The sequence below is a fragment of the Lepisosteus platostomus genome, chromosome 22 (assembly GCF_059453375.1).
Source record: "Lepisosteus platostomus isolate fLepPlt1 chromosome 22, fLepPlt1.hap1, whole genome shotgun sequence".
Lineage (NCBI taxonomy): Eukaryota > Metazoa > Chordata > Actinopteri > Semionotiformes > Lepisosteidae > Lepisosteus > Lepisosteus platostomus.
Genome location: NC_142632.1, coordinates 16,508,275 through 16,522,131, shown reverse-complemented (window position 1 = coordinate 16,522,131; position 13,857 = coordinate 16,508,275). Strand labels below are relative to the sequence as shown.

The window sequence follows — 13,857 nt, the reverse complement described above, 5'->3', positions numbered from 1 at the left end:
ATTCCTGTTCACTGTTCACACCTATGACTTCAAGTACAACTCTGAGGCATGTCATCTGCAGATGTTTTTGGATGAATCTGCAATTGTGAGCTGTATTAGTGAAGGGAGGGAGGAGGAATATAGGAGCTTGATTACCAGCTCTGTTGAGTGGTGTCATCTTAACCATCTCCAGCCATACACCAGAAAGACTAAAGAAATGGTCATGGACTTTCAGAACAATAAGTCTGCGCTGAACCCTGTTTCCATCCAGGGTGAGGACATAGAGGGGGTGCAGTCCTACAAGTACTTAGGAGTACACCTGGATGATAAGCTGGGGTGGACTGTAAACACTGACGCCCTGTACAAGAAAGGTCGGTGCTGAATATTTATTTAGGAGGCTCAAGTCCTTTGGTGTGTATAGAACACTGCTACACATATTTTATGAATCAGTGGTGGCAGTGGCCATCTTCTACACTGTTGTGTGCTGGGGCAGCAGCATCATGGCAAGAGATGTAAACAGACTCAAGAAACTCATCAAGAAGGCTGGCTCTGTGTTGGGGCTGAGCCTTGACCCCCTAGAGGTGGTGGCTGAGAGGAGAATGCTGACCAAGCTAACAGCCATCAGGAACAACGCCTCTCATCCACTACATGGGACTGTTATTAGACAGCAAAGCACTTTTAGTAACAGACTGCTCCTGCTACAGTGTTCAAGGGAACGTTTCCGCAGGTCCTTCCTCCCGGTGCCTGTCAGGGTGTATAACACTGCCCTAGGCTAGGACTGTTTGCCCTTCATTTGCTCATCTATGGACAGCATGTTGTACTAATGTACTTTTTTGGACACTGCACTACTATACTGTTTATACTGTGCTACTTTCAATCTGTATATACCTTTGTGCATTTTGCACATACTTTATTGTCTTACAGTGACTCTTTGTATATTTTGCATACACCTAACTCTATTGATTTTACTTTGTATTGCTGTACTTATTTTAATTTTTCATCTATTCTGATGTCTGTTTTTGCTTGTCTTGGGCTGGGCTATTGTAACACCTCAATTTCCCCTCAGGATCAATAAAGTCTTATCTATCACAATGTGGCATAAAATATTCCAGATTTTCTGTGGAGTGGAGTACTATAGTAAATGTTTCTCTGTAAACCCACTGCAACATTAATAATGTAAGCACTCTTAAACCAGTTCATCAGGATTATTCTGAAAGCATCTTGATGAGGTCCTAGGATCAATAACTTCCAAAGCAGCCAAATGCTCAACAGGGAGCTGAATAGCTTCTTTTCATTTGTAACCTTGCTCTTATTCTTGGGATGACTCTGACAATCAAATATTTGTCTCTACCACAACTCTGCAAGAGGCCAAGAAGATTAAATGCTACAAAAACTTGAAGGCCATGTTGATTAAAAGCTCTGACATAAACATGGTATGTTGTAGAGCATCATATTCAGTGGAATTAGCCAAGCCATTATCAATAATGGGGCTAACGAATTTTCAGTTTGTGTTCAAATAAATACCAACTCTGGTGTCTATTTCTGTGCAGGCACCAAAGCTCTGTTAAATATGCATACATGGTTCATTAGCTTGCACTCAGCAATGACACTAATTAATTAGCAATTCACAGTTAAAAGCGTAACGGAGCCTGTTCCCGTACTTCTTAATGAGTTATTGAAGTCTAATTAATTCACGCTTAACTGCTAAACTGAAGTCTGAGCGCAGATGAAGTTTCCTTTACAATTAAAAAGACACCGTGTTTATGAAGCGTTTCCCTTCGTCATGGGTGAATGCAGAATGATATTAGAGATAATTCACAGCTCCCCACTTTCCTCTAGATTGATATGCATATTCAGCAGTGGTGTTTTGAACTGGAACTCTGAACTTTTGTAGTGGGCTTAAAAAGAAGACAACATTGGAACATCAGGTAGAGCCCTGTGGCCGCAGTAGTCTCAAAGCCACTTCAGCACTAATTCAAAATTTAAAAGGACAGATCATAAGGATTTTAAGTTAAGCAGTTTCAAGTAATATACTCTGGAGAAAGCATTTTTCTTGAAAGCCTGAAGTTACACTCTTCAGTGCCACTCTTAACTGGCAAGTTTTTGTTATTCAACTGTAACATTCATTTTAGCCTTTTCAATTTAGTAAAAATACAAGATGGTTCCATTGTGATGGAAACTGGGATGACTTGATATTGTTTGACCCAACGTCGTGTGGAAAACTCTCAGTAAACATGCCTGTAAGGACAGTCGCATCTTAAGCAAAACAACCTATTCAGCCTAAGAAAGTGAAAAGTCTCTTAGCTGATTATTACCATGTTTATGGAACAGTTCTGTTTTTTTGTATCTCATGTTTCTGTGCAAATATGATTATTCTCCCAACTTAAAAGTGGAAGGTGTAATAGGAACATTTCATAATCATCTACGTGACCTCCTGAACTAAACCTTGGTTATCTTCCACCGCATGCTGGACTCAAGCTCAGGGATACAGTCCTGCTGCCGTATGTGAACGTCTAGATGTCTGCATCCCAGCATTGTCCCGAAGAGAATGGGACAGCATTTCACAGCCCCTTAATTCTAGCATAGCCTAGCAGATTTGTCAGAATTTCAAACAGAGGCTTGTGTCGAGACTTACTTGAGAATAAACTGGTCAACAGTAGAGTTGGGCACCAGGAACAGGCTGATGCTGAGGATTTCTCCTGGCTTCAGCGGTTTCTCCGGCAGTCGTAGGAACATGTTCTTGTCCAGCTGCTTGTCCATCATCATCTGCTCCTGGCTGGGCTGGTAGAGACTGATGCTCCCAATGCGTAGAAGAGGGTGCTGGGTGGGCATCTCTCCTCGGAGACCCCCTGTCCCCCGACGGGGGGAGTTGTCTCCACACTCCCCGTTCCCATCAGGGTCATGAACCGTGTAGTACAGCTCAGCCTGGAGGGTCTCGCCACTCAATTCAAGTCCTTCCATGACCTTCCTGCGAGCCAGGGGGGCCACGTTAATGTTGAACCATGTGCCCGGGAGCTCCAGTTGAGCCAGGCAACGCGCCAAGTCCCCCCGGAGCCGACATGAGGTCTTGATCTCCCGTACGTCCCGGAAGGCATGAAGCCGCACGCAGGGCAACTTGTCCACCACTTTGAAGTCATCCCAGTCTCGGCCGGCGATGTAAAATAGCACCTGGACAACGGGGTTGCTGGAGAAGACCCTAGGCTGGACAATAAAGGCCCGGACCTTCCAGTTGACTGTTAACCAGCCAGGGACTTCCAGCGGGCTGGAGGGCTGCAAGAGATCTCTGGAAAGGATCTGGTCCTGAGCAAAAGGCCCAAATGTGACATTGACAGCTGGAAGCTCCTTGGTCTGAAAAACCACAAAGCTTTCGGACCGCTGCAGGGGGTGGCCGCTCTGGTTACCCTGTGGAGTTTGGCGTGTCTCCCGCAGAAAGAAGGCGAGCTGGGTGTTAGAGAGCTTGAAGCTGGCTGGAAGGTACACGTTAGGAGGGCTGGTGGTGGCAGAGGTGGCGGAGGCACCGAGAAGAGCATCAGAATTGGTGGGTAGCACTTTGCTTGCCACTGCAAAAGGATGAGAGAAGCAGAACACTCTGGTTAGACAACCGGGGCGACTTAAATTTCATCAACTTAACAGCACAAAAAGGACTGTGCCCCTTAACAAAAAATACATCCCAACCTATTCTTTAGAAGATACAGAATAAAATTAGTTTGGTAGTAATGCCCTTACAATTTAACCTTGAAGACTAAACTGCTAATTATACAACCAGCCTACCATCTATGCTGTGCCCATTTGCTCCATTTGAAAAATATAATAAAGGAATGATCTCTATCCCCCGAGTTCCCAGGATACCTTCAATGTAATCAGTTCTTTAATATTTTAACTGCTCTATAGAGGGCTCTGTAATATAATAAAGCATCTGGCTGGAATAATGTCCACCACTGTAATAGACTGTAAAGACCAGATATTGGAGGAACCTCTAGGTCCAAATTCTTTATTATAATTTTACATTATGCTAAGAGTCCTTCAAAATCTTTGACAACAGATTTGTTTGGATTATAGACATTAAGGGAGAAATAATTATCACCCCATGACGTACCGTACAGAAAAACATGTATAAGCACAGTGAAGTATTTGTAGTCGGTTTTCAGAGAATGTAGTAAATAAAATCCATGGAAAAAAGTAGGTTTTTTTACTCTTGAACACCATAATATCTGATCTTGATTCCAAAGAGCTATCTGCTCCATTACCACTGTTTCATTGCTTCCACACGTAACAGAGCTCATTTGAGCCTTGTTTAATACAAACTGTAATTCTAAAAACACAATAAAGCTACCTGAACAAACGACATAATCCAGATGAAGTATAAAAAAAATGAAGTATTGTGGCCATTTGTCCAGCTATAGCTGGAAGTATCAAACTCCCCCATATTACTGGCTTATACTGACCTTTACTAATAGAAGCTGTCTGGTATATCACATTGCCAACTTATTTCATAAACAAGGAATGAATGTCACTTGTCTTGGGCACACACCTGCAGCTACTGTAAGATTTTTGTGCGACCCTTCATGTCAAGCAGACTGCAAAAAACAACATGAACCAAAAACTTTTACTGATCCCAAGTGCCTCAGATCCTAAATTACAGGCTATATTAAGGTGGCCAGTTGGAAAACCAAGCTCAGTTAAATCCTTATAAATAATTATGATTCTGTCTATGCTAGACTCACCACCACTCCCCTCCCACCATCGTGTTTTCTTCTCCAAACAAAGGGCCTCCAATAACACCCATGTCTCACCACACCTACGGTACTCAGTGGCAGACTGCAATCACTGGCCTTTTTCAGCCACACTGAGAGGCCTCAAAGGATATTAACACCGCGGAAAAAAGCGTTTATCTCCTGTGCTATTTATCTTCCTCCCACTCAAAAGTGTTGAGGCAGACTCTGTGGTCTCGGAGCTCAGGGGCTCCTGGACTCCAGGTCTCAGGAGAGATGAGGTAAAGGTCTTTGATGAATGAGCTTCCCCTTGTCTTTCTCTTCACAGCCCCTTGAGAGATGGAGACAGGGGTAGGGGCTGAAACACTGAAAGAAGGGGTGGAGTGGATTGGGGGGGGTGGGGGGCTGCTCGAATTTCCAATTGTAGGTGCGGTCAGATAAAAGGAGACCGCACCAGGAAAAAGGAAAAACTCACAGGCAGACCAGAACATTGTAGGCGTACAAGGAATTTAGATGATACTTTTGGCCTTCATTGTTTGGAACTCGTTTAAGAAGATATGACAACCATGGTGGTTTGAGTGCGTGTTTCTGAACACATTTAGGGGGTTTAGCTTTCTTACCCGAGAAGAATGATGAAAGAAACAAAACAAATAAATAGGTATAGGTCTATTCCATGCTGACAAGAAAAGACCCAATGTGTGGGTGCACAAAAGCAAAGTCTTGAGATCATCTGCGTGAATAAGGCGTAAAAGGGACCTTTATTTCCACACCTTCAATCTGCAGCACATTTCACATGCCATTAGGCTTATGTTATTGTGCACCTGAAGCTGAAATTGGTGTTAAGATTTCATGAGGAGAGGAAAAAATACTTTTTTTATAACCAGACATAAAAAATAACACATTGTTGCTCTTGTTCTTTACATCAATATTATGTATAGAAAATTAAAGACTATGAACATAATTAAATTTCTCTAAAGGATGTTAGCCAAACTGAACTTTGTTTTCTTCAGATATGTACAGTATACTGTATATACTGTATACACTTTCACATGCGGGGTTCAAAGTTATTTTTTTCATGATTCAAGAGAGACCTCAGCCATCTGGTGCTTCTAAAATAAACAAAAGTGCTAAATTAAACCACAATGGTTGTTATTTGTTCCCTTTAAGCACATAATTGATCTATATTGATGTACAGTACAAACTATTACAGTACTGCAAACCTTGGGTTATTACTCAACAATTATAAGCAAGAATAGGTTTTTGAGAGTTAAAGATCTAAATTCATCAGTCAGATTTTCTGACATCATTTTAGGGTGTTTGGGGGGTAAAGGGGTGTTTGAGGATGATGCGGGAACACTTGGTAAAATAAAGGTGCAAAACGGAGCTGCTCAAACAACGTCATAATCTCAGCTGTGGATGACTTAATACTTTTATTGCTCCTGCAAGCCACTCCATTAGAGGACACATTAGAGGCTCAAATATCCTTTCAGTCTCGGAGCGTGTAATGTGCACTTCCAGTTGCCCATATAGATCACCATCACATTTCCGACACTGCCTCCGGGTTTCCTTCTGGCATTATCCCGATGATTTACTGAATATCTTTAGTGGAAATGCTCTTTACTTATTGTTGAATGGGGAACAGGGCAGATGGCAAAATAACCTGACACTGTACCCCAGCCAGCTTCCTGTAGAGCCTCTGGGATATGAAGGCTGGCTTTCCCTCGATTCCTACTGCACAGCCAAACACTAATTGTTCCTTTCTCAACCCCCAGAGGTTTTCTAATCAATCTTCAGCTGACCTTCAGGGAAACATGAAGATTGCATGGGAACCACTCAAGAGGCACATCTCCTGCACAATGTCTGGCCTCCAAAGGAGGAAGCTTCATACTCTACAACATCTTCAAAAGACAAAAATATACTCAGCATAGTTGGAAACGCCGTCATAATCCGTCTTCATCAAGGCCGCAGCAGTGCTAATGCACAGGAGTGCACCCTCTTAACGCTGCTAATGAATACTCCTTAATATGCCTCTAAAACTCTTTTTGCCATTCAGACTTGGCACAATCCACACGAGTGCTTGTGTGTGTTAAAGTGCATGAGGCTTCCTATCTCCCAGTCTCTTCTGAGTATTTAAAAAAGAGCTCCCTTTGTAACCAAGTCAAAAAGGCAAAATGTCTGATGCCAATCATCTCTTAAAAACAGAAAAACTTCATATGGGTCTCTCCCTTACTCTGTACACTGTTTTTCGTAGGAATTCTAAAAAGGCAACGTACTCTAATTGTCCCATTAAGCATTCAAGTAAATACCTCCCAGTTTCTCAGATCAAGCTCTGCATCCTGTCTCTCAACAACAAGGCACGAATCTACTGAAACCAGCGTTATGACTGAATTCAAGATAAATGAAAAAGATTAGCAGGAAATCACAGAGCAAACTGCAGGCAAGTTCTTCACAATATTGATTGTTCTCATGTGCCACAAAGAGTGTTTTTAAGCATGTCAAATGGATTTGTTATGGACTGCACAGCTATGTGTTCTAAGTCACAGGAAGAAAAATTGAACCGTCATTTAATGTTATACTGTAGATGTTAGATTGTATGCTTTAAAAGGATAATCTTGATTTTCATTATATTCATTTCTTTAGAGATTTTCCTGTCAATACGACTGTTGTGAGTCACAAATATGACTTTTTTTTCTACTGTATATAGAAATCACACCTACTGGTGGATGTGATTATTCTCTGCATTTCGCTGCCTATTTCTCTTGCCAAAGAGAAATGTTAGCAGGATTAGAGGGAGTGAGACTGTTCCTAGATATCTTTCAACAGTCCTTTACAGCCAAGGACATAAAAAATCCCTTTATATGTTTCTCGTTACTTTTCGACATGTAATCCGTGTTTAAGGGACGTAAATACACTTGATGAAGGATATCAACGTAAACCATCCTCCTCATGCTTTTGGCTTTTGTCTCTTCAAAAGTCTTCATTTACATTCTGAAAAACTACCACACACTTTAGTACAAGACAAGCTAGGAATACACCATTGCTTTATTATTATTTTAAACGATCTACATGCAGCCACAATCCCTTATGCTCAAGTATGCCAAAACAATCATGGTCTTGGTGGATGCTCCACCTGCCGCTGTGTGAGGGAAGTCAAAGCAGCTGTGAAGGATGATGGGGAGGAGATGGCGATGGAGAAGACAAGGGTCAGAGAGAAGGATCTGATACTCCATCAGACTATCCAAACTCTTTGTACTGAATTGTATAGGATACTGTAACAGAGGAGGTGGCAGCAAAGTAATCAAAGGAGGTTAAAGAGGTGGAACTCTGGGAAAGTTTTCAAGCGCATCACAATGATCAGTTAAGGGGTTGTCATAACCAGGCTCCTAATGGATAAGGCTGGTTCAAACCTTGCATAATGAAAGCCAAACACAAATCAACTAGAATTAGTGAGGAAAAAGCAGCTTGCATTTCATCTTAGCTAATGGGACCACATGTTTCTTCCTATGTAGAGTAAGAGAAAGGTTAAAACCAAACATAGACAATCAAGCCTGGGAATCCTTTCACAACTATAGCTTTAAAAGAAAAAAAAAACAAACAAGTCCAGCAGCTAACATCTACCATTTTGCATGAAACTAACTTAACATAATTTATGAAAACCTACTTCTTTTTTCTTTTCAAGGACACAATTTGGTGGATTTAGCTTAATTTGCAGCCTTTGTTTTAAATCAAAAACTGCCAGCTGTGATGAATCGCCAAGGAGCAGTTCCTCTCCAGCTTCTGGCTGCTCTCTCACCTGTTCATTGCTTGCTGTTTACTCTCCACCTTGGGGCTGTTTTCATTTCTCACTACCTGGGTGTCAAGATGAAGAAGCCTTTGATTGCTTTTAATGAAGACTCTCAGACCAAAGAGAGTGCAGGCAACCCATCAACATGACAGATCGCCAGACCCTTGTGGCTCAGACAAAAATATTTAGATATAGGCAGATTTCTGCTCTCATTCATTTCAGCATTTCACAATCAAACATCAATGCAAAGTTTTTAAAATTTATGACCTGATATTGTCAAAAATAAAACTAAAACAGCATTCAGTGAAGAACTAGGCAGAAGTTTGGATTAATGATATTGCACTCAGTACCAGCCTCTTCACAGAACAAAAAGGACAATAAAAGTAGTCAAAGATCCTGAAAAGCTTTTAATGCTTTTTGACTGCAGTAGATGCAGCTATTTCTTAAAGTTACTGAATGGCTCTGAGACCTGGTCTGAAAGCATCAGAGGGGAAATGGGACTTTAGCGAAGATGATTTTTCATTCTCAAAAACGAATGTTTCAAACCAACAAGTGCTTTAAAATCTAAATTGAAACTAAGCTCGGAACTGAATTAATTTAACCCCTTTTCGATTATGTTCATAGTTCTTTCCTAAACACTAAACATTGTCTTCCTAAAAACATAACACACATTAAAGAACAAAACCAGACAAGCACTGAAGAATGCCTCTAAGAATACTCAATACAGCTGAGGAGAATTAGTTTGTGGAACAATGATTTTGAATACAAGTCCTTACAAGTAGAGTTCCCAGTAGGAAATTTGAAATAAACGTAACAACATCCAACAATCGTCTTCTCATACTATTTGAATATTCCTGTAAGTACTTTATGAGACATTTCAGAAGTCATCCTGTCAAATACCAGTAGTCAAAAACTTAGCCTACCCGCAAATGATAAATAATCAGCTACTCTTTAACTGCCTGCTTAACGAGGAGCGATGGTGCAGCTCCCAGTCTCGAGAGGTCTGAAGTCCTCTGGGATTCATACCATATCTGATCTGATTTGCTTAACTGAACCAAATATCTCAATAAGATGTCAAATTGGCTGTTTGTGGGTCTTAATCAGTTGCTAACCGAAAAGCAGTCCTCAATGACTAAATTTCTCAGCTTAAATCAAGAGGAAGATTGTCCAATCCAGGTTCTGGAAGGCTGGTGTGTCCTCAGGTTTCTAAGTCCCTTTAAGGTCTCTTTCCTCACCCACTAATAATAAGCTAATACAGTAATTAGTGGATTTAGAGCTGAGCTGGACTGTGCTTCTATTCTTTGCCTCCAAAAAGCATTTTAAAACAGTATGTATCCTCATCTATTGGCTGTGGCTGCTGCACTGAGCTTTCCTACCACAGAGAGACACATTCCAAAGAAAACAGCACCCGGGGACACACGGTACCTGAGAAGTTCTCCATTGTTATCTCAGACTGACAGCCAATCATATTTTTAATCATGTTCCATCAGGTAGTCTAAGCATGGGTATGACCCAGGGTTGAACTCTCAGTGAAAGAGCCTAATTTGTTTATTTCAACAGCGATCGACGAGCACCCGTGATAAGACTGTCTTAATCAGAGCTCTAATGATCACGGAGATGACACTTAACCTTTCGTGTCTGTCTTGGCTGGGAGCTATCGTTGTCGTTTTTGTTCAGCAGTCAATGAAATGCCTACAAGCTCCTATCGGCCACTTAGATGAATAGGCTGGTCCCTGACCTATACAGTAGCATACTGTTTTGGAGTATCCTTCTCTCAGTCTTGGCACATACTGTCATGAGACTCTTTTTCGGCCGAACGCTGAAGCAATGAGCAAGAGAGTGGGACAAAGCCAATATAAAGTGAAGATGAAAGAAGATGAATTTTTAAATAACCAGAACTGTTTCAATTCCCCTGGTGCTTTCAAAATATTAATTATAAAGCGTAACATTGGGATGACTATTTAAGCTCTTTCTCACTCTTGTGTGGAATTTGTATCTGTATTTAACAAAGCCGTGTGTGAACAGATAAAGGCGCAGTTGTGACAAGAAATAATAAAAACACAAAAAGAATAATTTCCCTTTTATTATCAGGTATTTATTACATTATAAAAACGACGGTGATCTTAAAGTCAAGTGATCTTTTCATTTTAAATAAGGAGTGAATGCCTTCCCTGCCATCTTGAAGATAACACCGTAATAGAGAATTGTGTAAGCAGATACAATTTGAAATATTTGGTGTTGGTTTCAGTGCTTGCAGAACTCTTGAGCTAATGGTATCAGCTAAAGCCTGAATCCATCAGATTCCAGGAGAGCTCTGTAGTCTCGGTTCAATTTCAGGAGCGTAAACCCTGTCATTCAATCTTAAGCCTCAAGCAAACAAGGCTGCCAAAATGTCTGGTATTTTTTTCTTTTTCTTCAGCCAGTGTGAAGCAACTGAAAGGGTCAATGTTTCTTTACTTTACAGTTCAAACCTGGGCTGATGCTAACCCATTGGAAATGCTACAGCATGTAATTAACCCACATGCAAACATACATTCTCACAACAAAAATAGCTCTAGTAATCAACAAAAGGTAATATATAAATATTAAATACAAGTAGTATTTCCACGAGTAGTGGAAAAAATAAACATCTCAGCTGTCGTATTTAACAGCACATATGACTGTACGTATACAAGCACAAAAGTGAGTTAATGTACGCATCCTGATTAAGAGTAAAAGAGAATAAGAATTTGTTTAAATTCTAGACGCGCCCTACCCTTCCTTTGAGAAAATGATTATTTTGCAACAAACTTTGTGAAGTGCCTAGTGTGGTGTTGCCACTTGTTGCCTAGTAACTGAATCCTAACATCTCCCTCGAACCCACACTCGAGTGAAAGACCCTTTTTTTCTTCACAATTGACATTTGAATTCCAAACAGGCTTAAGAAAAAGACTCCCGTTCCTCCAGCAGTAATAGACTGCCACCGAAAAGAACCTTGTCTGCAGTCGACTGACAAATTCTCATTCTCATCTCTCTCTCTCGCGCGCGCGCGCGCGCGCACACATACACACATACACAAGTGCTGTAACGCACAGATTGATTTCACTTTGGGAGTGCTTAATGAGGCTGGCAAAAGAAAGCAATACAGATGGGTACAGTCCAGAGGGAGCTTTAATGAGCCCATTGGCTGAAATGGAGCCTGCTTAGTGTGATTAATGATCACTGGTCAAAAGCATAGGTCCACTTGCACAAGCTCCTCTCCATTCTCTTCAATTCCATGACTTTTTGCTCTCCAACCCATTTATCCCACTTGTTTGGATAGCTGGCTTCATATTTAAGAGGAGAGAAAGGGTGTAGATTCTTAATAGCTGCATCTTACAGACAATGTGCCACATTAGAACGACAGTTATTTCCCCCACAGTTGTCACCTCCTTATTTCAATATGTTGACTGCTTAGAAGCAACGTGTGGCAGTTTACACAAGCCACGCAAAATAAACGCGGGACTGCGCCGTTCACATAAACTATCAAACAACATTAGACTGATTGTTGACACCATTTTTTCCTCACAAAGATCTGACACTGTTTTTAAGCTTCCCTTGAGATTAAGTCAAGATGCAATTGTCGGTGTAATGAATCGGAATTTCAAACGTCTGTTTTGCCTTCAACTGCTGTTTTGATTTCCCTTGGATAGACATAAAACATTTCTACTTTACAACAGAAAAACAAATTTTCTATTATTCTACACAAAAGCACAGAAGACCCTTTTTTTCTTGACTAACTGCAAATGATGACTAATAACTGTTATGGCAATAAAAGTAAGATGCAAAAATTAAATCACAATTAAAATAAGACAATTCTTTAAAACGTCTTATATAGCACCATCATCATTTTTTCAGTTTTACCTAATAAGAGTTAAAGGAACAAGGCTCTTCAGACTAATGTGTCTACACAAATATAACTACGTGCAGAAGTACATTCAGCACGCATAGATGTACCCACTAATGACCAGGAAACAAGAAAGGCCATCTTTGTTTGCACCCTGGGTTCTGCAGCATGGCTATTTGTTTCCCGTCTCTATGACAACAGGTGCAAGAAAAAAACACCATGAAAGCAGAAAATCACCACGACAACCAGCTACAGTGCCAGGGGAGGTTTTGCCAATGAACAAATAGCGCTCAAGAAAAGGGGCACCCCCACATAACTTTCCACCTCTGCCAGCCCAAAGGGCACAATGGTGATTCTAACATTTATACAATTTATCCCAACATGACTGATTACAGTGGGCAGAAACCACCCCAAACCCTTCCCAGACTGTTCTGGGTGAACATTTTCCCCCAGTCTGCGTTAAACTGTCATGGCGGACGCAAAAATCTCCTTTTTGTTTTGATGGCCAGAGTCATAAATATGTAGGTGTTGCAGCGGGCAGATGGGCAGGCAATTGAGTCAGAATAATCTTGGCACCACTATTTGAAAAGGAGATCCTGGGGACATGAGAGAATATCTAGTGAGATGCAGGTTTCATTTCACTCCTTTAGCAAATAAAGAGCACGCTCCTCTGCTGGGGGTGAAGGGAAATGGCTTTGTGAATGTTACAAGAATTACAAGGGAGATAAGACTCAGCACCAGCTGCCAATGTGAAGTTTTTCCTCACCTCCTGGACTTTCTGTATCCCACTGGCCAGGAGATGTACTCTACTGTAGAAAACACCAAGCCGATAAAAAGGAAGAGAGGCATCAGTTGTTAGGATGCTACATAAGAAACCCTTAACTGAGACCTCCAAACTCAAAACAACAGACATTTGTGGGCTCCACAAATAAATATTATTTCATTGTGTTCTTGAAAATTCACAAAATGTTACCCATTTCCTTTTTGAATTAATACAATATGAGAGAAAATGAAGGGGTTATGAGGGACTTGGATCTGAGCAACCTCAAATGCCAGGAGGCAGCAAGAAAATGAAATCCGTACAGTAGTCTTTACTAAGTATGTCTCATCATCTGAGCAAAGCATAGAATCTGCACTGGTTTGTATATAGTGTGTAAAACAAAGAAGCGCTCCAAATACAAACACCATCGGACAATATCAACTATAAGTATTAAAAGGAAATGGAACTTTCACATTAAAATACTTTTTCTGCCAGCAGTAAATCAAAGCCAAGCTACGTGAAAAGAGAATATTCCTTTCTGCAATATTCAGAAAATGCCTGTTTCACTAAATTACAAATCACCCACACACACACACTTTCTTTATTGCACTCAACTTATTAAAAATAATAATAATGGTAGTAATTTGATTAACGCCGAATGATCTTCCATTGTCCTTGGGCTCGTTATTGAGTAAGATCTGCTGGTTATTTTACCTTGGGACTACTTTCAGCTGCATCGTACCGCTCAGAAATAGTC

General features: G+C 40.8%; 1 protein-coding gene across 1 annotated transcript in view; it reads right to left on the bottom strand.

Moving 5' to 3' along the window:
- Positions 1-9,916, bottom strand: part of tmem132e (transmembrane protein 132E) — a 72,942-nt gene extending 63,026 nt beyond the window's left edge. Inside the window, exons 1-2 of the mRNA XM_088616608.1 lie at positions 9,901-9,916; positions 2,615-3,539 (exon numbers count right to left, since the gene is read on the bottom strand). Of these exons, the coding sequence (XP_088472734.1) occupies positions 2,615-3,539; positions 9,901-9,916 (941 nt within the window). The remainder of the gene's footprint in view (positions 1-2,614; positions 3,540-9,900) is intronic.
- Positions 9,917-13,857: the final 3,941 nt, after the last annotated feature.